This window comes from Ovis canadensis, chromosome 11 (assembly GCF_042477335.2).
Source record: "Ovis canadensis isolate MfBH-ARS-UI-01 breed Bighorn chromosome 11, ARS-UI_OviCan_v2, whole genome shotgun sequence".
NCBI classification, from domain to species: Eukaryota; Metazoa; Chordata; class Mammalia; order Artiodactyla; family Bovidae; genus Ovis; species Ovis canadensis.
In genome coordinates this window covers 18,505,104-18,532,345 of record NC_091255.1, presented here as the reverse complement: position 1 = coordinate 18,532,345, position 27,242 = coordinate 18,505,104, and the positions used below count along the sequence as shown (strand labels likewise).

Here is a 27,242-nt window from a genome sequence, read left to right as displayed (position 1 = left end):
AATTAAAACCTAAGTAACTGTTTTATGCTGGTCTGGTAGCAAGATGTGTTAATCAAATACTACACTTCATATACAGTATTAAAATCTCCAATTCTATTTGCTCAGTATTTCAAAACCAATGTGTCTAAGAAAATATAATCAATTACACTAGAATTTTGGTATACTAACTTATTTTGCATAACTTAGCTAGTGATATGTCAGTGTCACTATTTTGATGGTGAAAGTTAATATTGATATGAACTGATAGAATTTGTATCACTTAGCAAACTGTTTCACAGTACAGCAATTTCCAATGAATAAAATGTGTACTAATATTTTGGATAAATAGGTTTTAGTTATTTAAAACTTAATTTAAAACATGGTATCTCAGACTTCCCTGGTGGCGCAGTGGGTAAGAATTCATCTGCCAGCATAGGGGACACTAATTTGATCCTGGTCGGGGAAAATCCCAAGTCACTGAACAACTAAGCCCGTGGCCACAACCACTAAGCCCGTGTTCTGGAGCCCAAGAGCTGCAAACACTGAGCCCACAAGCCACAACTACTAAAGCCCACAGGCCTAGAGCCTGTGCTCCACAACAAGAGAAGCCACTGCAAGGAAGACTTGCCCCACCTCGCCACACGAGAGAAAGCTCTCGCAAAAGCACTAAAAACAAAGCACTAAAAAAGCCCAGCACAGCCATAAATAAATAAATAAAACAAAAAAAAATTTTTTTTTAAATATGGTATTTCATCAGTCCAAGAATAAACCGGTGAGAACAAAGCAATGTAACTCAGGAACCAAAACTATGAGCTAAACAATATAGGGCATTTTTTGCAATTAAGTACTCATACAATTACCAGATAACCTACTAGATCATCTTATTCTGAAGATAATTTCAGGAGCAGTGTTTTAAGGAAAATCCCAGCTAAAACATCATTTCAGTAAAAAAAAAACAAAAACCTAAACAAAACAAACCTCTGGCTCAACATGATAATGCAATATTCAGTTATAACAGAAGTATTTTTTATTATGGACAGTAAAACAGAAACAAGAAAATAGAGGTATCAACCATGTATTTTATGTCCTTTTCTAGAATAAACAACGTTTATTAAGAAGTTATACCCCCATTTACAATAAATATCAACAATATCACGAAACAGTAGAACAATTACTGTCCAAATACTGAACTTCTGTAACAAAACATATTTTGGGCTCAAGAAAACACAGTATTACACACCAAAAAAGATCCTGTACACACCAAAACCAAAATCCAGCTCAAATTCAAGACTGTACTGGCTGGAAAACACTTATTGTGTTACTGCTTTAAGAACCCCACGGAGCACCTTATAACTCATCAATTGCACGTTTTCCTTCGGAGGGAAACAAGGTCCTCTCTCAGTCACGTAGGCGTAAGGAAACCTCAAAACCCAGAGGCCATCAGGTGGGAGAGTGATTTCTTGCTTTTCTGGGTAGAATACTGGACATGGTGGTGGGCCTGGCTGAACCTGAAAAACATAGGTTATATGATGATTTTAACATTTTTCAAGAAGAAACATCTGAAAGGGACTTCTCTGGTGACCCAGTGGTTAAGAATCCGCCTTGCAAAGCAGGGGATGAGGGCTGTATCCCTCACTGGGGAACTAAGATCTCACATGCCATGGGGCAATTAAACCCTTGTACTGCAACTAGAGAGACTATGAGCTGCAACCAAGACCCCATGCAGCTAAATAAATTTAAAAAAGAAAAAAAATCTTAAAACAAAAAAAAAAGACACCTGAAAGGTTAAGTGCCTAAACCAAGGATAGGTTCAAAGAGCACATAAGCAGGTACACTCCTAACTTCAATCATATCTGATATTACATTAAATAACCTCAAATATTATCCTGCTTTTCTACAGATTTTTAATTTCAAGTTCTGCCTCTAACTAAATGATGTGAATTGATGGTGTGAACTGATTAACACACCTACAATTTATTTTTTAAGAAACAGAAATTAGTTATTAATGTAAGACGTATTTAAAATTAAGACCTGTTTAATTAGTTTGATACCCTGTACTTTTTTTCAAACAATCAAAACAAACAACAAATATGATTGGCTAACAACACAAAAAGCTGTATTTCTTACCTGAGGCATTAAGATTATCTGCAAAGGAGCATCAGGAACCACGACAAAAAGCCTCATAAGTTGAGCATAATGTGGTTTTAGCCCTCTACCCTGAGAGGATGACAGAATATACAAGGGCATATCACTATTCAGGGCTTTTAAAGCTGATTCCTTGGGTCCACTTCCCATTACTTTCATTACTTTGTCAGGACCTGAGCACATAAATCTTCGACCTCGAGAGTCTTCGTATTCAAAGCCCACAAATGCTCGTGCTATGTCATCTCGCCGTCTTCCTCTGCCCATGACAACTGCACTTCTCTTACCAGGAACAGCCTTATTTGGAGCAGGCCAAGAATTCGTATCTAAGTCTCCTTCATCTTCAGCTCTAGTCCTGATGACAATGTCCCAAGGCATAAGATAGTTTGTTCCTGGAATGAAGCCCTGTTGGTCCAATCCAGTATGAAAGTTATAAGATTTAGCAGGGCCTAGTTTAACCAAAGACCAGCTGGAGAATTTGGGTAGGAGACCTTTGGGGCAATTTGAATGAAGCATGCCTGGGAGATATTCAACTGTGGATGCCTGCCGATCAACCAAGTTTGGTCTCTTCTCAGTTTTTACTTCACCTTGACCATGAACTTCTGGATTATCTCCTCCTGCTTGTGGATCAGCTGGATAGGTACCTAAACTATCAGTGGATTGGCCTAAACTCAAAGCTAAACTCAGGCTTGTGCTCTCTCCTTGGGTTTGAGGTTCTTTCTCTTTAAGTTTATCAGCATCGGCATCTGGGGGAGCAGGAGATGATTCGTTTTTGGCAGGAGCAGGATCTGGAGTACTTGGTTCAAATACTGGGAAATTGATGTGATCCAATTTTCCACAACATTTTTCTTCCAGAAGCTATGGAGGAAGGAAAAAAAACAAATAAATCCTGTGAACCTTTCATCGAAAGCAAACATTCTTGGACTTCCCTGGTGGCACAGTGGATAAGAATCTACCTGCCAGTGTAGGGGATATACGTTCAACCCCTGGTTTGGGAAGATTCCACATGCCGTGGAATCTAAGCCCGTGTGTCACAACTACTGAGTCCGTGTGCTGCAGTTACTGAAGCCTGTGTACCTACAGCCTGTGCACCGCAGCAAGAGAAGCCACCACAATGAGAAGCCCGAGCACCACAACGAAGCGTAGCAGCCACTCGCTGCAACTAGAGAAAGCCTGCGCAAAGCAACGAAGATCCAGGGCAGCCAAAAATAAATAAAAGAAAACAACACATTCTTCACACTAAAAAGCAAGAATCAACAGTTAATGGGTAGGCAAATAAGTACATATATAAAGAATTTTCTCATCACATATTACACTGCAAGTGACACTGACTTATCTATTATTAGACATTTTGCTTCTGAAAAGATACATTTTACTCAGATGGTAGTTAGCAAAATAGAGAGACAGAGAGAAGAGGAAGAAAAAAAATGCAGAATCTACCTGATAAAAGTCATAGTTAGCTGCCTTGATATCAAAGGGATCGTCTCGGGGTGCCTGTTTCCTTCCACAGTTACAGGCACCAGTGGATCGAGCTCGGCTATTGTGATACAGCACAGGAGGATTTCTATCAGCCTCTGGTTTTTCTCCTGGAAAATATAAGTCTATTAATTTTACACACAATGCAGACCCACATTTATTCTGCATTCAATTGTACCTAACCCTCAAATTTCTCCAGAGTTCTTTGGAAATAAGGAGGGGAGAAAACACCTCAACACCCACACACACCCACACCCACACACACTTGATTAAACACACCTAACAGAAGAAGCAAGTGGAAATATATGGAAATAAAACATACTTTAAATATAACCTTCTAGAATTTCTAAGTAAAGTTTATCACCATCATAGTGACCATACAACTCATTCTGTTCATTTTAGTTAAACAAAAGTTCCAAAGTAAAAACATTAGAATGAAATTCCTGAAACTCTGTATTATTTAACAGTTCTTTTTTACTAATACCTTAGGGTTCTTCTTTAAATACAATGTAATTAGTAGTCATAGCTGATTTTTTTTTCCAGCAGGTGAGGAAACTTAAATCTGATGCACCTAAATTTCTGTAGGGCTCTCTTTTTAAAATGTCAATACATAGGGAACAAACTGTCTGAAAACAAGAATACAAACACAGCCCCAAATTTTGATTGTGAAATGCTAAGAAAACTTTAGCTACCTGATTTAGGTAAGGAGTGAAATTTATGTACACAGTGTTGATCAGTTAAACTCCTCTCCTCACAGAGCTGATGGCCATTGCTCCAAAACTTGTAGCAGTCTTCGTGTAACTGCATGGCATATTTGTGAAAGGCTGGACCCCTAGCATGTTGGCTGTACACTCGAAGAGCCTGGGCAAGCTGATTCTTGTGGACAGTCATTGTGTAATTATGAGGCAAATTTGACTGGTAGGCACTATGGGCCATCGGTAAAGCTTTTTGGCAACGGTTCTCTGAGAATTTTGTGTCAATATCCAAAAACCCTTCCAAGACTTTAATACTGCTTAAAATCTTAGATGTTAACTCCCCAGTGGGAGATGCTGGGTCCTCCTCTTTCCCATCAATAGCTACTTCATACAGTTTTGAAGCTGCTGAGATCCACTTCTGATAAGTAGGAAGTTCAAAATGGGAAGGCTGTGGGTTCCTGCCCACACTGTCATCAAAACCTTTCTTGCTTAGTACTAGCTCTACATGCTGCCATAGGAACTCTCGAAGCGTGAAATCCACTAGCTGCCCCGAAGAACTAGAACTGCCGGTGTCAGTGTGGAAAGAAAGCTGTTGTCTGCTGTGCTGCCTCATCACCTGGTATCGCCTGGACCCAGAAAGGGGTGCAGGGACCAACAAAGATTCAGGGTCTTTCACAGTACAATGACTCTTAAGTTGGTCCAGCAACATGCCTACCGGATCCTCCTCCTGGCTTCCGGGAACTATGTACACAAAAGCTTGATTGGCAGGTACAGTAAAGAGACAGTTGATACTCTGATTAGTCAAGACACGACTCTTCCGGAAGATTCTATAGATCTGGTCCTCCAGGGCATGCTGCAGTCTCCTTTTGGGAGAATGCTTCTTGGGCTTATCTGGATGAGCTGGGTCTTGGTTCCGAGGGGGTTCTACCTTGAGTGCTCCGTTGAGTTGAAAAAGGAAAAGGAGTCTAGGTGGGCAAGGTCGGCAGTTTAGTTTCCAGTCTTTACCAACTGGACAATCCTTAATAGCCGTTTTGAGAAGGGGCAGTACTTTCTGTCTCAGTCCATCCAGGGCTCTGAATACTCGATCATAAGTGATGTCAAAGGAACAAGTGGGATGGACCAGAAGCAATATGTGACAGACGGAGAAAAGGTAAAGGAGACTGAGGCACTGCACCTTCTCTTGATGCTTCCAGAACTCGTGCGCTTCTGCATGAGGTAAAGAGAGGCCACCTCCAGCTTCCCCGCTCTGAAGGGCCCGACAAGCCCGCAGAAGCTGGGAATTGTCACAGATGGAAGTAAGAAGAAGGTACAGAACTTTGCTTTCTTGGTTGTAATAGGCTTGCAGAAGGCTGTAATCCTGGGAACCTGGCTCAGTTCGGTTGCCTTCCGCGGCAGTTACACCTCCCCGAACTGGATCCCCGGCCCCGGCCCCGGTCCCGGTCCCGGTCCCGGTCCCAGCCCCAGGGTCTCCGGCTCCGCCAGCCTCCCCGACGGCCCCAGCCTCGGTCCTAATTCCAGGCCCCGAATCTCCAGGATCTTGGTGGCGAAAGAGGGGAAAGACCTGTCGGTCGCACACCGTGTTCACAAGTGAAAACTTCTCGGAATTCAGGCGCAGAGCCGTTTTGCCGAAGATTCCCACCACGCAGATCTCATCCTCCCGCCAAGGAGGCTCCGGTCCGCCAGCCTCGCTCCCACCACCCTCTGTAGGGGGCCCCTCGGGACTCTCAGAGCTTGTCCAGGCTGAAGCGCCCATTAAAAGCTCTCTTAGGCTGACGGGACCCGCCATGGTGCTGAGGTAACTCGCGAGTTCTTCCGGTCCGTCCAGTAAACGCAACCGGCTCTCGTCCAATGGTGAAATCCCTCCTCCGCGTCTTCAGTCCCTGCTTTCCTCTCACTTTAGGTTCCACCTCTTGCTTCTCCTGTCCTAGTTTTTCACCAAGGTTTTATCTAGTCGTACATCACTGCTGATTTAAGATTTTCCTTAATCGGAGACCCTAGGAATTGAAATGTCAGAAAAACACTTGTAAGCAATTAGGGTTTTTTGTTTGTTCTGCTTGATAGACAAAATGTTTAATGAGTTAAATGTTAGAAGTTGTAAAACACCTTAGTGAAGAGAGTTGTGATTGTGACAATTCCAAACCGACAATAATTACATGTAATGTAAAGGCAGAAGCAGTGGTTTTGAAAGGGAATTATATTCATACTATGCTAGATTTATGGTGAAATATTTATAAAGCATATACAACAGTTTAATTGTTCTTACCATATTTAATCTCTTAATCGTTTTCTACATCATATTTTCTTTGACATACCACTACTCACCTCAAACTTTTTTTTTTCACTACCAGTAGTGGTTTTATTTTATTTTTATTGAAGTATAGTTGATTTCCAATGTTGCATTAGTTACAGGTTTACCGCAAAATGATTCAGTTTACATATTTTTTCTGATTCTTTTTCATTATAGCTTCCCTGGTGGCTCAGATGGTAAAGCGTCTACCTATTATGCGAGAGACCCGAGTTTGATCCATTGAAGATCCTCTGGGGAAGGAAATGGCAACCCACTCCGGTACTCTTGCCTGGAAAATCCCATGGACGCAGGAGCCTGGCGAGCTACAGTCCATGGGGTCGCAAAGAGTCGGAAAGGACTGAGCGACTTGTTTCACTTCTGCATATTTTTTCTGATTCTTTTCCATTATAGTTTATTACAAGATATTGAATATAGTTCTCTGTGCTATACAGTAAATCCTTGTTTATCTACTTTACATATAGTAGTGTGTATCTGTTAATCCCATATTCCTAATTTATTCCCTCCCGCCCCCCACATCACCTTTGGTAACCATAGTTTGTTCTCTGTGTCTGTGAGGAGTCTGTTTCTGTTTTATAAATAAGGTCATTTGTATTATTTTTTAGATTCAACATATAAGTGTTAATGTTTGTCTTTTTCTGTCTGGCTTACTTCACTCAGTATGATAATCTCTAGATCTATCCATGTTACTGCAAATGGCAATATTCCATTCTTTTTTGCAGCCAAGTAATAGTCCATTTTATGTATGTGTATATATACACACACACCTCATCTTTTTTATCCATTTCTCTATTGATGGACTATTAGGTTGCTTGCATGTCTTGATAATTGCAAATAGTGTAATTGGGGGTACATGTAACTGTTTGAATTAGTTTTGAATTAGAGTTTCCATCTTTTTCTGGATATGTGCCTAGAATTGAGATTGCTGGGAGTTTTTTTTTTTTAAATCCCCACCCACCCTTCCTTCTTCCCCCTTGGAAATATTTTTACTTTTTAAAGAAACTGCCATACTGATTTTCAATAGTAGCGGCACCAATTTTCATGTCTACCAATAGTGTAGAAGTATTCCCTACACACTCTAGTTTTTTTATTTTTATTTTTGGCCACACAGCATGTGGAATCTTAGTTCCCTGACCAGGGATCGAACCTGCATCCCCTGTAGTGGAAGCTCAGAGTCTTAACCATTTGACTGCCAGGGAAGTCTCTATTATTTGTACACTTTTTGATGATGGCCATTCTGACTAGTGTGAGGTGATACCTCATTGTAGTTTTGATTTGCATTTCTTTAATAATTAGCAGTGTTGAGCATTTTGAAAGCAGTTAAATTTGTAGTTCACAAAATACAAAAATTCCACAGTGTCAAATGGCTCTATCAAAAGTAGACAAATAAGAATATTTTTCTTTAAGCTCTAGAACCTTGTTGTGCAAGGTGTAGTGCCAGTAGAGAGAGTGCATGCATGTTCAACTGGGTCTGACTCTGCAACCCATGGATCATAGCCCACCAGGTTCTTCTGTCCATGGAATTTTCCAGGCAAGAATACTGGAGTGAGTTACCATTTCCTACTCTAGGAGATCTTCCCGACCTGGGATCGAACCACTGCTCCACCTGGGAAGTCCAGCAAAGTGTAGACTAAAGAAAAAACTTGTTAGAAATACAGACTCTTAGGTCCCACCCCAGATCTACTAATCAGAACATGCATTTCAACTAAATCTAATAATTTGTACACAGTATAGTTTGAGAAGCACCACCTTAAAAACATCTTTCTAAGCAAGGTGAACAGATTTCTTTCTTGACTTATATCAGTGGAAAAAGAAAGCCAGTGATTTTGAAAGATTTGTGAGGTACAACAAAAAATTCTTAGGCTCAGAGGATTATACACCAAAATGTTTAAAACTTGTTGGGATTTATTGACTTTTAGAATTGATGCTTTTGAACTGTGGTGTTGGGGAAGACTCTTGAGAGTCCCTTGGACTGCAAGGAGATCCAACCAGTCCATTCTAAAGGAGATCAGTCCTGGGTGTTCTTTGGAAGGAATGATGCTAAACTTGAAACTCCAGTACTTTGGCCACCTCATGGGAAGAGTTGACTCATTGGAAAAGACTCTGATGCTGGGAGGGATTGGGGGCAGGAGGAGAAGGGGATGACAGAGTATGAGATGGCTGGATGGCATCACTGACTCGATGGACATGAGTTTGAGTGAACTCTGGGAGCTGGTGATGGACAGGGAGGCCTGGTGTGCTGCAATTCATGGGGTCGCACAATGAGTCAGACAATGAGCGACTGAACTGAACTGAACTGAGTGTTATAGCAAAAAATTTTAAAGCAGTTTAAGGGTTATAACAAAATTGAGCATAGAGAGCTTCCATATACCCTCTACACAGGCATATCTTTTTTACTATCAACACCAGGCTCCAGAGTGGTACATTTATTACAATATCTGAACCTACTTTGACAGATCATTATCACCCCCAGATCCATACATTAGGGTTTATTCTTGGTGTTGTACCTTCTGGGTTTGGACAAATGTAGGTTGTGTTTCTGCCATTTAAGCGTCTTATAGAAGTTTCAGTGCCCTAAAAATCCTATGTGCTCCACCTGTTCATCCCCCTCTTGCCCCAAACCCCTGATCTTTACTGTCTCCATAGTTTTGTCTTTCCCAGAATGTCATAGCTGGAATCATACAGTGTGTAGCCTTTTCATATTGGCTTCCTCCACTTAGTAATATGCATCTAAGTTTATTCTATGTCTTTCATGATTTGCTAGCTCATTTCTTTTTAGTGCTGAATATTGCATTATCTGGATGGACCACAGTTTATCCATTCACCTACTGAAAGACATCTTAATTGCTTGCAAGTGTTGGAATTATGAATTAAGCTCCTGTAAACATTTGTATGCAGGTTTTTGGGTGAATATATTATTTATTTTTTTTATATTCTTATTTTTACATCTCTATTTTCGAATTTTTCTTTCTAATCTTAAAAGTTCTCTTGACAAGAAAAAAGCCTGTAACTATAGGAGGTGACTGATGTTAACTAAATTTATTGTAGAAATCAGTTTGCAATAGATACATACATCAAACCATTATGTTGTATACCTTAAGCTAATATAAGGTCATATGTCAATTATATCTCAAGAAAACTGGGGGAAAAGAATTCTCAAAGCCCTTGGTCCTGGTGCTGCTATTTTTGATATATTAAGCTATATTGGGCTTCGGGAAATTCTTCTCAAGCAATACTTATTTGCTAACAAGAATTTAGAAAGGACTGGAAGTGGGCTTTAAAAAATTTTGTCTATTTGGTTTTTCACTTGTTTCCTTCTCTACTTCTATATGTCCAGATTCTCTCCCATTTCTAAAAGCCAACTAAAATAAGAAATTGTACATATTTATCTACATAAATTATGTTGTGATCCTCATCATGTACATTATTTGCTATGTTTAGTATGTGACTTTCCTGCTATAATATTAACAATTCTTTGACTTACAAATCCATAAAAAAATAGTATATATTAACCACATCATTTGTATAATTTCCCAAGTAAACAAAATGTTAAAAAACTAAGTTGAAAAGACTCCCTAGAAGGAGTTACAACTCTCATACTTTGCTGAAGGGACCATTGATTTGTACAACCACTTGGAATACTAGTTTGGCAGTATCTAGAAAACAGGCATGCTTTACCACCTAGCAGTTCCACTCCTAGACATACACATTCAAGTCACTCTTGCATAAATGTACATGTTCAAGAATGTTCAATGTGGCACACATGGGGACTTCCCTGGTGGTCCAGTGGTTTGAGACTCTGCATTTCCACTGCAGAGGGCACAGGTTCCACCCCTGGTCAAGGAAGTAAGATCCCACTTGCCTTGTGGCACAGCCAAATTTAAAGAAAAAAATTAAATAAATAAATCATTGCATTTAGGGATGCATATTTAGGCCCAGCATATTTAGAGGGCAAAAGCAAATAGATGAGTAGTTACTTTTCTTTTTTTTAAGAGAACCCATTTTTGGCTTAAGCCTTTGGGTTTTTTTTTGTTTGTTTGTTTTAATTAAAGAACATTTTTGGGTGCACTAGGTCTTCATTGCTGTGCCCAGGCTTCTCTTATTGTGGAGCACAGGCTCTAGATGCGCGGGCTTCAGAAGTTGCAGCGAATGGGTTGAGTAGCTGTGGCACCCAGGCTAAGTTGCTCTGCAGCACACGGGATTCCAGGGATGGAATCTGTGTAGCCTGCATTGGGAAGAGGATTCTCATCCACTGTACCACCAGGGAAGTCGAGTAGTAACTTCTTGAGGAAAGGTATTAACATAAGGGATGGAAACAGGCGGAACTTCTAGACACTTAAATGTCCCTTTCTTGGTGGTCCCATGAGTGTTTGATATTGTGTCTATTTATGTTTTATGTACTTCCCTGTATGTTATATTTCTAGTGAAAAATGTTAAAGAGAAAGACCAAAGTTTTGTATTGTTCTTTATTCAAAAACTGGATGCACCATGATTGTTCATATTCTCTGGTTGACATTCAGTCTCAAAATAAACAGTGGAAACATATGATCAGCAACAATTTAATGAAGCCATAGCAGTTATTGGATTCTCAAATGGGTACAATTTGAGAAACCTGTCATAAAAATTAGTAAAAGATACAAGATAGAACACATTTTAATACTGATACGATAGTAATAGCAGCTTTACAAATATTTAACCATAGGATTCCTATAGCTTTTCAAAAAAATGAACCTTTATCTCACAAGAATGATAAAATCATTTAAATTGATACAGTACCCAATGGTTTAATATTATAAACATTATTAGATGTCCCATAGAATATTGTTACAAATAACTCACCTGATTTCTTCTCAGTGATCATTCCCTTTATTTTACTTAATATAAACATAGTAACAGGTTTAAAAGTTTTTATTAGAAACAGATGTATTTCTTAACTTCAGTATCTGCTTAATTTTCATCCATAAATGTAAATGTGGGTCTCATCAAAACTAAACACTGTTTCCATATCTGCTTTCCTGCCTGGTGACTTTTCACAACCCTCTATTTGGTATCTCAAAGTTACATTTATCTGAGGGAATATAGGCATTTTGGTGAAATTAATAAAATATCTTTTTAGCCTAATCAGGGAATATTTCAGGGACATCATCTATGTAACTGCTTCCTGTCGGGTTAGAAAGTTCAGTGTAAAACTGACACTCCTTGATTCCCCTCTGTGAGGTGCCACTATCCGTATTTGGGAACTGCAGTGGAAGTTATCAGCATCAGAGCTAATGCTGTGCCTTCAGAGTCTCACTCACCCTAATGAGAGTTCCTCTCTCTTCTTTTGTGATATTTAGCACATTAGTGACAGGGATCTTGGCTGAAGCTACAGTAGTGCCTACTGCTAAGAAGACATGTCTGACAAAACCGGGGGCTCCCAGATATTGGCAACCTTGTAGGAGACTGACTGGTAGGGTTGCCAGATAAAACATAGGATGTTCAGATAAATTTGAAATTCAGAAAAACAATGATGTATTTTTTTAAGTATAAATATATAGAAGTGGTTTAGTCGCCAAGATGTGTCTGACTCTTGCAACCCCTTGGACTGTAGCCCCCCAGCTTCCTCTGTCCATGGGATTCTCCAGGCAAGAATACTGGAGTGGGTTGCCATTGTCTTCTCCAGGGGATCGTCCCGACCCAGGGATTGAACCTGGGTCTCCTGCATTACGGGCAGATTCTTTACCGACTGAACTACAAGGGAAGCCCATGGCAATATTTAGGACATTGTTATACTTAAAAAATTACTCATTGTTTAATGGGTCATATATATGCTTAAGTTATTTGTTGTTTATCTGAAATTCAGATTTGATGGGGGTGTCATGTATTTATGGGCTTCTAAAGTGGCTTGAGTGGTAAAGAACTGCCTGCCAATGCAGAAGACAGGAGATGCAGGTTGAACCCCTGGGTTGGGAAGATCCCCTGGAGGAGGGCACGGCAACTTACTCTAGTATTTTTGCCTGGAGCATCCTATGGACATAGGAGTCTGGTGGGCTATGTCCATTGGGTCGCAAAAAGCTGGACACGACTGAAGTGACTTAGCAGGCATGTATTTATATTTGCTAAGTCTGGCAACCCTGAATTGGCAGGAAAAAGTAAAATCCTGTGATTGTGTAGAATTACTGTTATTGAATCGACAGGCGCTTGAGGACAGAGAATCAGGCCTCACAGTGAATCTGCTATGGACCTCAGAGAATCCCTGGTGGTGCCCTGTAGAAAACCCAAGGTTCATGCAGAGGTCTTCATGAAGTCTATGTTTAGCTGTATGAATGTGGATAGCAGATATCAAAGTAAGGAATATCCCAGACTTCAGTAGGCCTGATATTGTTACATACCTATGATACTAGAAATGAAATTCTAATTTTTAAGGTTACGTTGGACCTTTCGCTTCAAATCCTTTTGGAATAGTTAGGTTTGGATGGGAGATGATCTTACTTAATTGCTTATAGGGAACAGAAATAAAATCTAGGGGGTCTTTCTGGGTTAAGTAGCACTTAATGAATGCATGAGCTTTACAGGATGAAATATTTTGCTTTTTAATTTCCTGAGAATACCCAAGGTGAATGGGTACCAGGTTATTTTAATGTCATAACTGTACCTATAGACCACAAATTAGAGTTATCTAGTTAAATTGGAATAACCTTCCTAACTTAAATTGAGTAATTCCAGGATAAACATTACTTTGGGAATTACATTTTTCCATCTGTCCTGTGAATAATCTTGTAAACTAGAAAGTATTCTAATACCCACTTTTCATTACAGTATGCATGGGCTCCATACATATTTTAATTCTTCAAATGAATTATATATTAATATAATTATTTATACATATTATACTTCAAAAGGATTGGGGTCATTTTATCTGTACATTTAATGGATCATTGCTGGGAGTCAGGCAGAGGGGGCATCAGTTTTGTTCATCAAAGCTGCTTGTAGAAACCGGCAGAGTTTGAGTTGGGCTTCTAGGGTGAGCCAGCTATGAAAAAAACAAGAAGTCCCAATTATAACATGAATTATGTTCTTGTGGCCAGCATAGCTCTCCTTCCTCACTATCAGAACCCAGATTTTATGCAAGGCAGCAATGTGGCCAGATTCTAAAACTCACTTTTTCCAACTTCTCTGATATAATCAAAGTTCCTGGATATCACCTGTTTTAAGAGATGAAGGGCAGTTTAGCTAGGATATCTTTTTGATCTTTCCCCTTCTTATCTTGCTTACAATGTAGACAAGAGGCTTTAGGAAGTGTAGACGTTCTGCATGGTAGGGATAAAAGCCAGGTATTAAGGTTGGAAGAGAGGTGGGGAATCTGCTATACCCTGTATCCACTGCCTATTCCCCAAGGCAATACGCAGAAAAGAAAAATAAGCCTCCATTTGCTTAAGCCACTATAGTCAGATTTCTCTTACCCACAGTCAAATGCAAAACCTAACTAATAGGAGTGGGGAAAGTTATTCCACGTCTAAAACAAGTTTTTACTAAATACCTTGTATCTTTGGCCACCTGATGCAAAGAGCCAACTCAATGAAAAAGACCCTGATGCTAGGAAAGACTGAGGGCAGGAGAAGGGGGCAACAGAGGGCATCGCTGACTCACGGGACATGAGTTTGAGCAAATTCCAGGAGACGGTGAAGGGCAGAGAAGACTGGTGTGCTGCAGTTCAAGGGGCTGCAAAGAGTCAGACACAGCTTAGCAACTGAACCACCACCACCATCCTCTACTAAGTGGATTTTGGAGAGCACAACATATGGCAAAGGTCTCATCTGTGATATTTTTAAACTATTTATTTTTGGCTGAGCTGAGTCTGCATTGCTTTGCACAGGTGTTCTCGAGGTGTGGCTGGCGGGGGCTACTCTTCATTGCGTGTGCGGGCTTCCCACTGCGGCGGCTTCTCTTCTCGTGGAGCACTAGCTCTAGACCTTGGGCTCAGTAGCTGTGGTGCACCCTTCAGCGATTCCTTGGCATGTGGAATCTTCTTGGACCAGGGACTGAACCTGAATTGTTCCCTGCATTGGCAGGTGGATTCCTATCCACTGCACCACCAGGAAAGACCTTCATCTGTGATTTTTGATGCTGTTGCTCAGTACATGGGTTTGTTGCTCATTACATTTTTACATGCTTCCACATTAACCAATCCACGATAGTAGTTATAGGGTGGGACAGGGACAAAAAAGACCTAGAGCTGAACAAAGAAGGGAAGGACGGAGTTCCTTATGGTTAGGATTTGGTGCTTCCACTTCCAAGGCTTGAGTGCAATCCCTGGTCGGGGAAGCAGCACAGCCAAAATAAGAAAAAAAAGGAAAGGGCTTAGTTGTTAAATAAGGCCTCTGCCTTCTGCCTCTGCCCTTCACAATTTACGGTATCACCAAGGAATGTGATCTGGGAGTGGACTCCTAGTGAAGGCTCCAAAGAAGGAAAGGGGCATCAGGCCTCATCTGCAAAGAAGGCCACACAGTGCCCAGCAGGACAAGTTGATTGGCAAGAGGGAAACCAAGCTATCCTGCAAAAGGAACTGATTCCTTTTTTTGAAAACAATAATTGATTTACAATGTGTGTTAGTTTCAGGTATAAAACTTCAGATTCTTTTCATTAGAGGTTTCTGTAAGATACTGAATATCGTTCCCTGCGCTATACAGTAGGTCCTTGGTTATTTATATTATAAAATAGTGTATATCTGTCTACTAAATAGTGTATATCTAGTAGTGTATATCTGTTAATTCCAATCTCCTTATTTATCCCTCACCCCCCTACTTCTTTGGTAACCGTAAGTTTGTTTTCTATGTCTGTTAAGTCTGCTTCAGTTTTCTAAATAAGCTTATTTGTATTATTTTTTTAGATTCCATATATGTGATATATAATATTGATCTTTCTCTGCCTAACTTCATTTAGTATGATAATCTCTAGGTCCATTTATGTTGTTGCGAACGGCATTATTTCATTATTTCTTATGGCTGAATAACATTCCATTTCATATATTCATATATATTCATATGAATTCATATATATTCATGTGTGTATACATATACATATATATATGTGACATCTTTATCCATTCATCTGTTGATGGAAATTTAGGTCACTTCCATGCTTTGGCTATTGTAAATAGTATTGCTATGAACACTGGTGTATGAATCTTTTTTATACAGTTTTCATCCTTTCTAGATATATGCTGGATCATATAGTAATTCTATTTTTAGTTTTTTGAGGAACCTCCATACTGTTTTCTATAGTGGCTACACCAATTCATATTCCCACCAACAGTGTATGAGGGTTTCCTTTTCTCTACACCCTCTCCAGCATTTATTATTTGTAGATTTTTTAGATGATGGCCATTCTGACCAGCCTGAGGTGATACTTTATTAGGGTTTTAATTTGCATTTCTCAATAGGTAGTGATGTGAATCTATTCATGTGCCTGCAAGCCATCTATGTACCTTCTTTGGAGAAATGTCTGTTTAGGTCTTTTGCCAACTTTTTTATTGAGTGTTTATTTATTTGATATTGAGTTGTATGAACTACTGGTATATTTTGGATATTAAGTCCTTGTCAGTCACATTATTCACACATATTCCCTCCCATTCAGTAGGTTGTTTTTGTTTTCTTTATGGCTTCCTTTGCTGTCTGAAAGCTTTTAAGTTTGATTAGGTCCCATTTGCTTATTTTTGCTTTTATTTCTTTTACAAAAGGCAAAAAATTCTCAACAAGGGAATGAATGAAGGGAGGACAGTGCTGGGGTGGGAAGAGTATCTGCAGGGGAATTTGTGGTGAGTCTCCTGGGCCAGAGGGAGATGGAAATACAATCTTCACAGCCAAGAGGCCAGCAGCCCTGAGCCCCAGCACTCTAGCAGGAAGGGGCTGCAGATGAGACAAATAGAGTTTGGAAGAAATCACACAAGAGCCAATTGATGCACTGGATTTTGGTGTGTGAGTCATACAGGCAGGTAACAAAGAAAGCTGCCAAGACCTTTTCCTATCAGCTCTGCATAGCTGACTCCTATCTCCATCTTCATCCCCGTCTCTCTGTTACAGCCTCACTGGCCACTTTCCAATTCCTCAGATAGACCCTGATCCCTCCCATCATGAGACCTTTGCGGATCTTATTCTTTTCGCCTGGGACTCTCCTCTGTGACATTCATGGTGGGCTCACGATACAGATAACCTCTCCAGTTAATGCCTATTCATCCTTCAAGTCTCACCTCATCACTTCCTAAGGGAATCTTTCCTAGATCATCCAGGTTGGGTCAACTTTCTCCAAGGATTCTCACTGAACCTTGTTACTTTCCTTCACAGAATTTACTTCAGTGCAAAATCACACAAATTGTGATTATTGATTACTGTCTACTTTTCCCATTAGACTGAAAGCTCCAAGACAGTAGATTTGTGTCTATTTTTTGCTTACCACTGTCTCCCTGGTATTCCGGCACAGTGTCTGGCATATAGGGACTGCTTAATAAATAGTTATGAATGAAATTAATAAAACCAGACATTCATTGCTAAAGTAAAGATGATAATCTTAGCTATTTCATAGCATTTCAGGAACCACAAACATGAAGTTCTTTATACAGCATCAGTTCAGTTCAGTTCAGTCCCTCAGTTGTGTCTGACTCTTTGCGACCCCATGGATTACAGCAATGCCTGGCCTCCTTGTCCGTCATCAACTCCTGGAGTTTACTCAAACTCATGTCCATTGAGTCAGTGATGCCATCCAACCATCTCATCCTGTCGTCCCTTTCTCCCGCCTTCAATCTTTCCCGGCATCAGAGTCTTTTCAAATAAGTCAGTTCTTCATCAGGTGGCCAAAGTATTGGAGTTTTAGATTGAGCATCAGTCCTTCCAATGAATATTCAGCACTGATTGCCTTTAGGATGGACTGGTATAAGGAACTGTTTAAAAATTACTACCATTATTAAGAAAGATGCTTTAGATTATTATTCTAAATTAAAGAGTTTGAAGAAAAGGAACCAAATGCTTTTCATAAAGGCTTACCTGAAATTTTCTCTTCAAGGCCCGGGTCATCACCGGGGTTAGACCAGTTCCTGTTTCCACATTTTCTTTATTAGTAAGTGGGGTTCCACCTGGGCTCCTGCAAAGGTAATGAAAATATTGTGAGCTGTGTTTTATGCCAACTTCTCAAATGAATTTAGAGAGCATAAAGATAGGAGAATGGATTACCTCTCCACATCGACTTTTCTAAGTAGTTTCCGTAGATCTAACTGACTTTTATCAGGAGTACTGATAAAATAAAATGCAAAAGTTAGAGCTCACCAGATTGTATAATTTTTCTCAAAGTAAAGCAACCATTTCAACACAGGCAACATCCTAGAAAGTAGTTTGTTACATTAAAAAATAGCAGTAGATGCTGATAGGAGCATAAAGTGATATAATGATTCTAATAATAATCAGAATCTAATATTTGAATAACTAATACTTTCATTTTATTATTTTTTCAAAATAAATTACTTTTTTTGACGTACTTACGCTTGTAAGAATCCATCTTAGGGCAAAACTCAGTTATGCACACAGATGATGGACAAGGATGATTACTGAAGAGTTACAGAAATAAAAAAATCACAAACAACCTAAATGTCTCAAAATAGGATTTTATCTATGAAGTTCACATATTAAAAAACTGCATCTATTGAAGAAGTCAGCATGATTCTTTAAGCTAATTTTTAATGAGATGGGGAAAGTTTATGACACAGTAATGGGAAAGCTCTATTTGTATATACTGGGTTGGCCAAAGAGTTCATCCACATTTTTCTGTAACAGTGCACAGAAAAACCAAACAAATTTTTTGGCCAACTCAGCATAATATAAATTACACATGGGTACAGACATGTGTATGTATGTATATACATATTTCATGTAATATGTATTTAATATACATATTTCATACACAGATACCTGTAATATGTATATTACATATACATATTTTATTGATTCCAAGACATTCTAGTTTTCATATTATTTCTAAAACTGTGCTGACTTGAAAATTCCTGATGATATTTTATATTTTGCAATAAACAGTACCATGAACTGGAAATAATAGTGTATATGCCTAGAAAAAGACTAGAATGATAAACAACAGTATGTTAAGAGTGGCTGTCTCCAATGATATGATTATTTGATGATTTTTGTTTTCCTTAAATATGACTGTATATTTCAATTTTCCTATATGATCATATATAATTTTTAGAGTTAGAAATAAGCAAAATATTACTATTTTAAAGTAGCAGTAGAGTATAACGCTGTGGAGTTTCTTACATTAAGACATTTGTAACTCGAGTTGATAACACTTTGGACTTCGGTTTCAGGGTAACGCGTTGCAGGTCAGAGACAGTAACCAGTGGGTTCTGTGCCTTTGGTGATGGTACAAGCTTTAATCACAAAACGAGACATTATTAAAAACTGATTTAAAAGTATCATTCAAAATGTAAACATACCAAAACAACAAATCTTCGAATGCTGAGTATGTGTAAAATATATCTATTCAATTTTCATTCCAAAGCTTCAAAGTATATCTCTACCTTTTCAAGCTAATGGTTGGTGGATAAAACTGCTGAATTAAATAATTGGGGGATTTATATATTTTGTTGAGGAGATCAAAAATTACTCAAATAAAATATCAAATACTTTCCTCAGAACAGCTTTTATATCTAAGACTTATGCTTATTTTCTATTAAGAGACAATCAGGTTAAAAAATGAAAGACCACATGTGTGGTCAATGATTTCTTACCTTCCTCCTTTCATCAAAACTCTGTGTCTTCTTTAATTTCACAGTCAGTAGATCTTTAACTGTTATCTGCATGGGTCCATTTTTTTTTAATGGTCCAGCCTTAAGATACAAGGAAAAATTAGAATTCAAACTGAAACCAGGACATCTAGTCAAATGCAAATCCAAATCTAGTTTTTAAAACCTCAGAGTTAAAAATTAACTCTTATTTCCCCGAGGAGCCAATCAAATTCTTTCCATGCCACCAAGAACTAATTCTGTTTCCAGTATCTATGGATGCTAAAGCTATTGAAAAATATTAATGAAAATGTAAGGCTTTGAAACTAAGTAAGAGCTGGGCTAGTTTTCTACAGCTACACATCTTCCTTAGGAATTGTTGTAATAAGATAGAAGTAGAAAGAGTTCCTCTAATCAACGTGAAGTTTTGCCTAAATTACCTAAGAGAATGACACACTTGCCAGAAAGCAAGCACATATGCTTGAAGAGGCATATATCAGGGCAACTCTAACAGCTGACTCTGCATTTAATTCAGTCATTTTAAACCAAATGTATCTGCAGTAAAAAGTAATCAGCTTTCTAGATAGGGCTGTGTTAGTGGGCAGGTAAGTAGCTCTAGATGGCATATTGAAAAGCAGAGACATCACTTTGCCAACAAAGGTCTGTCTAGTCAAGGCTATGGTTTTTCCAGTGGTCATGTATGGATGTGAGAGTCGGACTGTGAAGAAGGCTGAGTGCTGAAGAATTGATGCTTTTGAACTGTGGTGTTGGAGAAGACTCTTGAGAGTCCCTTGGACTGCAAGGAGATCCAACCAGTCCATTCTGATGGAGATCAGCCCTGGGATTACTTTGGAAGGAATGATGCTAAAGCTGAAGCTCTAGTACTTTGGCCACCTCACGCGAAGAGTTGACTCATTGGAAAAGACTCTGATGCTGGGAGGGATTGGGGGCAGGAGGTGAAGGGGACGACAGAGGATGAGATGGCTGGATGGCATCACGGACTCGATGGATGTGAGTCTGAGTGAACTCCGGGAGTTGGTCATGGACAGGGAGGCCTGGCGTGCTGCGATTCATGGGGTCGCAAAGAGTCGGACACGACTGAGCGACTGAACTGAACTGAACTGAACTGAACTGAAGTAGCTCTAACGGAGACTGGTTCTGCAGTCCAATGGCATTACACTTTAGGATCTACTAGTTCTTTTTCTATTTTTTTAAATGTTTTTTTATTGTGATAAAAGTCACATACTAAATAATATAAAACATACTATCTTAGACATATTTAACTGTACAGTTCAGTGGCACTAAGTATATTCATATTGTGAAACACTGACCATCATCTATCTCCCAAATTTTTCACCTTCCTGAACTGAAACTCTGTCTCCATTAAGCACTAAATCCCTATTTCTCCTCCCAAAAAGAAAAAGGTAAGTCCCCATTCCCCTTCCCCACCTCACCCTTTGTGCTTTCTGACCCTATGAATTTGACTATTCTAGGTAATGGCGACCCACTCCAGTATTCTTGCCTGGCAAATCCCATGGACGGAGGAGCCTTGTGGGCTGCAGTCCATGGGGTTGCACAGTCGGACACGACTGAAGCGACTTAGCAGCAGCAGGTACCCCCTACAAGTGGAATCAGACAGCACTTTTCTGCACCTACTGTTGTTCTGACTTTACTCACTAAAGAGTCTGTTTTTAATTTGGTTTCCCAGAGAGATTTTCCTCTTGGTAAAAAGGTATACCAAGAAGCCAACAGGAATCTCCCACCCTGCTGGGTTTCATTCATTTATCTTCCAAAAAATAAAACAGCACTTTCATTTCTAATTCCAACTTCTGTGATTTCCCAGGGGACCATGTCTTTAAAAACAATTGCCGTAAGCAGGAGATGGAATTAGAACAAAAGGTAGTCCTTTCGTTCTGTCAGAGCCATTTGCTCAGCCTTAAAAAAGACACCTGGCTTGACTCCTTCCTTACCCACTGACCAAAACACACCTTTACTAGGCTGTTTTTTTTTACCTGAAGTGCTTTCGTGAGAGCAGATTTTCTGAGCACCAATGGTGCTGTCGGTGGTGCGGGTGGAGGCAGAGGAGGAGGAGGGGGAGGAGGGGGCGGAGGGGGTGGAGGGCGACTGGCTGGCTGCGCTGGGGAGGGAGGACGGAGAGCTGCGGAGTCTGCAGGGCTGGCTGGAGCACCGGTGGGCACTTCTGGACGCTCAGGACCCGTGTGACACGCTTGACCACAGCTGGGACAGGAGGAGTTTTCTGAGATGGCCTGGAAGAGATTGCATTTGGCACCTGAAGAGCAGATTTATTTGCTTCTTTATTTGTTTGAGCAGCCATCCAAATCAGAGCTGCCGCGTGTTGAATGTCTTCTCCGTACACCACGTGCGCTACAATATTTCCTCATTGTCACAAGCTCATTCACTCATTTATCTATTTGTTCTGTGGGTGCTATATGCCAGGCACTGTGGCTACAACGTGAGTCCTGTCTGTCTCCCCATCCAGCTGACAGTCCGCCGAGAAACAGAGACCTCAAACATAATACAAAACACATTCGAAACAAGCCAAGTAATACTCTAACAAGAGCCAAGGCTTCCCTGGTGGCTCAGGGGTAAAGAATCTGCCTGCTGATGCAGGAGACACAGGTTTGATCCTTGATCCGGGAAGATGCCACATACTCCAGAGCAACTAAGCTTCTGTGCCTCAAGTATTGAGCCCATGCTCTAGAGTCTGGGAGACGCAACTACTGAGCCTGTGAACCCTAGAGCTTGTGCTTGCAAGGAGAGAAGCTATGGCAATGAGAACCGTATGCACCACACCTAGAGAGTAGCCCCTGCTCACTGCAAGTAGAGAAAAAGTCCTCGCAGCAATGAAGATCCAGTACAGTCATAAATAAATACACGATTATTTCAAAAGAGAAAAATAAGAGCCACGAAGTGTGCTGTGAGCGTGAATAGCTAGAAGTCTAGAGAGTAATATTTAGCCATGATCTTAAGGATGAATTTAGGCTTCTCAGGTGAAGAAAGGATATAAAGATTGAGGGAAGGAAGTTCCTGGCAGAGGGAAAAATACTTAATGCAGCCAAGAATATAGTCTATTCAAGGAACTGAATAAAAAAAGAGTCAAAGGTTGCAACCTGACTCTAATGGGCTGCATTGTCTTCCCCCAACCTGAACCCCTAGTACCTCAGTATGTGCCTGTATTTGAAGACAGGGCCTTCAAAGAAGTGATTAAATTAAAAAGAGCCATTAGGGGGACTTCCCTAGTGGACCAGTGGCTAAGACTCCGCACTCTCAATGCAGGGGGCCTGGGTTCAATCCCTGGTCAGGGAACTAGATCCCATATGCCGCAACTAAGACCTAGCTCAGCGAAATAAATAGATATTAAACAATAATAATAAGGGGGCCATTAGGGTGGGATCTAATCCAATGTGACTTGTGTCCTTACATAAAGACAAAACTTGAACACATAAGAGAGACGCCAGGGATGCATGGGCACAGAGAAAAGACCAGCTAAAGACACAGAAGACATGCGAAAGAGAGAGGCATTAGAAGAAGCCAACCCTACCAGCACCTCGACCCTAGACTTCTAGCCTCCACAATTGTGAGAAAATAAATTTTGTTGAATAAGCCACTCAGTCTGTGCTACTTTGTCACGGCAGCCCTAGCAAATGAATACAATGACTGCCCCCCGGAAGTAAGAGGGCATAATAGTTCCTAGGGGCTGCTAAAACAAAGTATTACAAAGTTGGTAGTTTACAACAAAGAAAAGTCATTCTCTCCCACTCTTGGAGGTTGGAAGCCTGAAATCAAGGCGTGCATTCCCTCTCAAGGCTCTGGAGAAGGATCTGTTTCTTGTCTCTTCCAGCTTCCGCAATCTATTGGTATGTCTTGGTTTGAGGCCCTATGACCCGAGTCTGTCCCTCGGTGGTCCCGTTGCTTCTCTTCCGTCTATGTGTTCTGCTCTGTGTGTCTATTATAAGGACACATCATTGGATTGAGGGTCCAACCAGATAATGAAGTATGATTTCCTCATCTCAAAACCCTTCACTTGATTATCTATCTACAAAGACCCTGGTAGATAAGATATTATCTACAGGCTTCCAGGGATTAAGACTTGGACCAACTTTTTGGAGGGCCATCACTCAGCCCACTACAGATGGTATCTCACCCATTTTTACTGATGCAGAAACTAAGGTCCAGGTTGTGGGGTGATTTGCCTTTTCTCTTTAGGCTAGATCACTTTCAGGTACAAATTCTGGGAGTAGGGGTGTAGTCCCAGAAGTGTCTCTCCAAAACAATGAGCACAGTGTTTATTCTTTACATTTTAGACACTGAGAATAGGGGTCTTGCTTAGGGGAGTTTGGAGAGAGTGGATATCTATAGCTTTTTCCCTGCCTATCTCAGTCAAGAAGTTAGAAACCCCATTGAGTATTTAAAAGAGGGGACAGGAAATTCCCTGGCAGCCCACTGTTTAAGACTCTTGCCTTCCAATGCAGGGGGCATGAGTTCTATTCCTGGTCAGGGAACGAAGATCCCACATGCCTCAGGGTGCAGTCAAAAATTAAAAAACAAACAAACAAACCTTCTTTGGAGAGGGAACATGTAATATGGGGAAGAGCTTCTATACTATATATGGAAGAGCTGAGAGGCACCCAAGGGACAGAGGCAGTGCAGTCATTAGCAACAGCAAAAACCATAAACACCCTGAGACTGGAGCGTCGAAGGAAAGGGCAGTGTAACCAGATCTCTGGAGCTAGGTTAACCCAGAGAGTCAAGAAACATGGCGGACTTGACCTAGTGGGGGTGGGACTGAGGCAGCAATGACAGCCATTGCTGGAGACACAGCCCAACACAGAGAACAAAGGGAAAAAACACCCCAGCTTCGCCTGTCTTCCTTGGGTCGGGAAGATCCCCTGGAGAAGAAATGGCTACCCACTCCAGAATTCTTGTCTGGGAGAATTTCATGGAGAGGAGCCTGGTGGGCTACAGCCCATAGGGTCACCAAGAACTGGACAAAGACTCTGATGCTGGGAGGGACTAGGGGCAGGAGGAAAAGGGGATGACAGAGGATGGGATGGCTGGATGGCATCACTGACTTGATGGACATGAGTCTGAGTGAACTCCGGGAGTTGGTGATGGACAGGGAGGCCTGGCGTGCTGCAATTCGTGGGGTCGCAAAGAGTCGGACATGACTGAGCAACTGAACTGAACTGAACTGAGGGGACTAACACACACACACACACACACACACACACACACACACACACACACACACATATGTATATGTGGCACTAGTGGTAAAGAACCTGTCTGCCAATGCAGGAGATATAAGAGATGTGAGTTTGATCTCTGGGTTGGGAAGATCCCCTGGAGGAAGACATGGCGACCCATCCCACTCCAATAATCTTGCCTGGAAAATCCCATGGACAGGGGAGCCTGGTGGGCTATAGTCCAGGGGCTACAAAGAGTTGGACATGACTGAGCAACTAACACTTTCACTTTTCTCGCTCCTTCTAGCCTCTCATCAGTGTTTCCCATGAGTGCACACCGGGAGCCAGGTGACATGGAACTTAGGCAATGGTGCCTGCAGGGGTCAGCCCCTCTGCGATGCAGAGCAGAGCCTCTGCAGTTTAAGGAAGAAATCTGACAGCAAAGATGCCCAGAACTAGCACGAGCCTCTAGCCACTCCTCCTTCTAATGAAAGCACACTGGGGTTCCAATGCAGGACTAGCTCTTGCCCCCTTACCTAAATCTGGCTTTGTTTTTCATTTGATAATACTAACCTTCAGTGCTTCCTGGAGCTTGCATACTTCATTTTCCAAAATGCAAAACCGTTGTTTTAGACTACGAAGTTCTTGGCGGCAGAGACGGGATGGAAAGATGGTGTTTTTTAAAACTTTAAAACTCTGAAATTCACAAATAAAGAAGTCTGACTCCATTGAGCAATATGCTAAGGACAATATGATAAAGAAAATGCTACAATGTATGTTTTATAGAAGTGAAGGCAACAACAAGGACCTGCTGTATAGCACAGGAAACAATATTCATTATCTTTTAATAATCTATAATGGAAAATAATGTGGAAAAGAATATGTATGTGTGTGTGTAACTGAATCACTTTGCTGTACACCTAAAGCTAACACAACATTGTAAATCAACCATATTTCAATATAAAAATTTTATTTAAAAAAGTGAAGACAGACACAAACACCTGACTTCATATTATGTGAGCTAAGCTTGAGTGTCTAGTTACCTGAGCACACACACGTGAACACACATACTAACTGTGTAGAAAAACCATAATGCTGAAAAATGTATGTCAAATCCATACCTGGGTCATGCAGCTCCGGCACCAGCTGTATATAGACCATACTCTATTTGTCCAAAGCTTTATTGGATTTTTAAAACTGGGAAATCTGAAGTTCCAGGAGAGTCTTAGCCAGTTTCTACTAATGGGTATATCTGTTGAAGGAATAACCGCTCTGCAGGAAAGACAAAATCAAACAAAGCAAAAACTCCTGAGTTGGAATTAAAAGGCTCTAATTAAATAATTCCTGGTTTAGCACCTAAGAGTTGATGCTTTTGAACTGCGGTGCTGAAAAAGACTCTTGAGAGTCCCTTGGACTGCAGGGAGATCAAATCGGTCCATCCTAAAGGAAACCAGTCCTGAATATTCATTGGAAGGACTGATGCTGAAGCTGAAACTCCAATACTTTGGCCACTTGATGCAAAGAACCAACTCATTGGAAAAGACTCTGATGATGGGAAAGATTGAAGGCAGGAGGAGAAGGGAATGAAAGAGGCTGAGATGGTTGAATGGCATCACCGACTTGATGTACATGAGTTTGAGCAAGCTCCGGGAGTTGGTGATGGACAGGGAAGCCTGGTGTGCAGCAGTCCATGGTGTTGCAAAGAGTTGGACACGACTGAATGACTGCACTGAACTGAATTGAATTAAATAGCAAGCTAGTTTTATAGTATGACTGAGAGGCAGAGATTACCAAAAGCCAAATTTTTCATTTACTTCTAGAATTCCCAGTTTGACTTGTATAACAAATATTTATTGAGTAAATAAATAATAATAAATAACACACTAAATAAATATGTGTCAGAGATTCAGTAATGAACAAAATAGATAAAAATCCTGCCTTCATAGGCTTTACAAAGAAGGCTAAAAGAAAAATATATGTAAGCTACTTGACGTTATGTGGCAGCCTGGATGGGAGGGCATTGTGAGCGAGAATGCGTACATGTATATATATGGCTGTGTCCCTTCACTGTTCACCCGAAGCTATCAGAACACTGTTAATCTGCTATATCCAAGTACGAACTGAAAAGTTTAAAAGAAAATAAATATATGTGGGTTGTTAGGTAGTGAACATCCATAACTGGACATTGTTTTTGCTTTGGCTCTGTCTCTTCATTCTTTCTGGAGTTATTTCTCCACTGATCTCCAGTAGCATATTGGGCACCTACTGACCTGGGGAGTTCATCTTTCAGTGTCCTATCTTTTGGCCTTTTCATACTGTTTATGGGGTTCTCAAGGCAAGAGTACTGAAGTGGTTTGCCATTCCTTTCCCCAGAACAATATTGCATAGGAACCAGAGATTACCAAAAGCCAAATTTTTCATTAACTTCTAGAATTCCCAGTTTGACTTGTATAACAAATATTTATTGAGTAAACAAATAATAATAAGTCAAATAACACACTAAATAAATATGTGTCATGAATGATCCATGAATCAAGGTAAATTGGAAGTGGTCAAACAGGAGATGGCAAGAGTGAACATCGACATTTTGGGAATCAGGAAAATAAAATGGACTGGAATGGGTGAATTTAACTCAGATGACCATTATATCTACTTCTGTGGGCAAGAATCCCTTA

General features: G+C 40.5%; 2 protein-coding genes and 1 long non-coding RNA gene across 4 annotated transcripts in view; 1 reads left to right on the top strand and 2 right to left on the bottom strand.

Annotated features, from left to right (window-relative positions):
- Positions 1–983: 983 nt before the first annotated feature.
- Positions 984–6,281, bottom strand: SMG8 (SMG8 nonsense mediated mRNA decay factor). Its single transcript, XM_069602643.1, has 4 exons — positions 4,290–6,281; positions 3,562–3,707; positions 2,107–2,979; positions 984–1,487 (listed from the first exon to the last, which is right to left on the bottom strand). The coding sequence occupies exons 1-4, from the start codon at positions 6,076–6,078 to the stop codon at positions 1,290–1,292; spliced, it is 3,006 nt and encodes a 1,001-aa protein (XP_069458744.1). The 5' UTR covers positions 6,079–6,281; the 3' UTR covers positions 984–1,289.
- Positions 6,208–7,054, top strand: LOC138447168 (uncharacterized). Its single transcript, XR_011259691.1, has 2 exons — positions 6,208–6,315; positions 6,757–7,054. It is a non-coding gene; the product is annotated as an uncharacterized lncRNA (long non-coding RNA).
- A 6,432-nt stretch (positions 7,055–13,486) lies between these two features.
- PRR11 (proline rich 11) overlaps positions 13,487–27,242 on the bottom strand; it is a 32,138-nt gene continuing 18,382 nt past the window's right edge. For both annotated transcript variants that reach the window (XM_069602641.1, XM_069602642.1), the window contains 8 exons: positions 25,689–25,839; positions 25,141–25,263; positions 21,373–21,627; positions 19,367–19,465; positions 18,894–19,006; positions 17,802–17,861; positions 17,616–17,712; positions 13,487–13,609 (listed from right to left, as the gene is read on the bottom strand). In XM_069602641.1, coding sequence (XP_069458742.1) covers positions 13,541–13,609; positions 17,616–17,712; positions 17,802–17,861; positions 18,894–19,006; positions 19,367–19,465; positions 21,373–21,627; positions 25,141–25,263; positions 25,689–25,839 — 967 coding nt within the window. In that variant the 3' untranslated portion in view covers positions 13,487–13,540. The remainder of the gene's footprint in view (positions 13,610–17,615; positions 17,713–17,801; positions 17,862–18,893; positions 19,007–19,366; positions 19,466–21,372; positions 21,628–25,140; positions 25,264–25,688; positions 25,840–27,242) is intronic.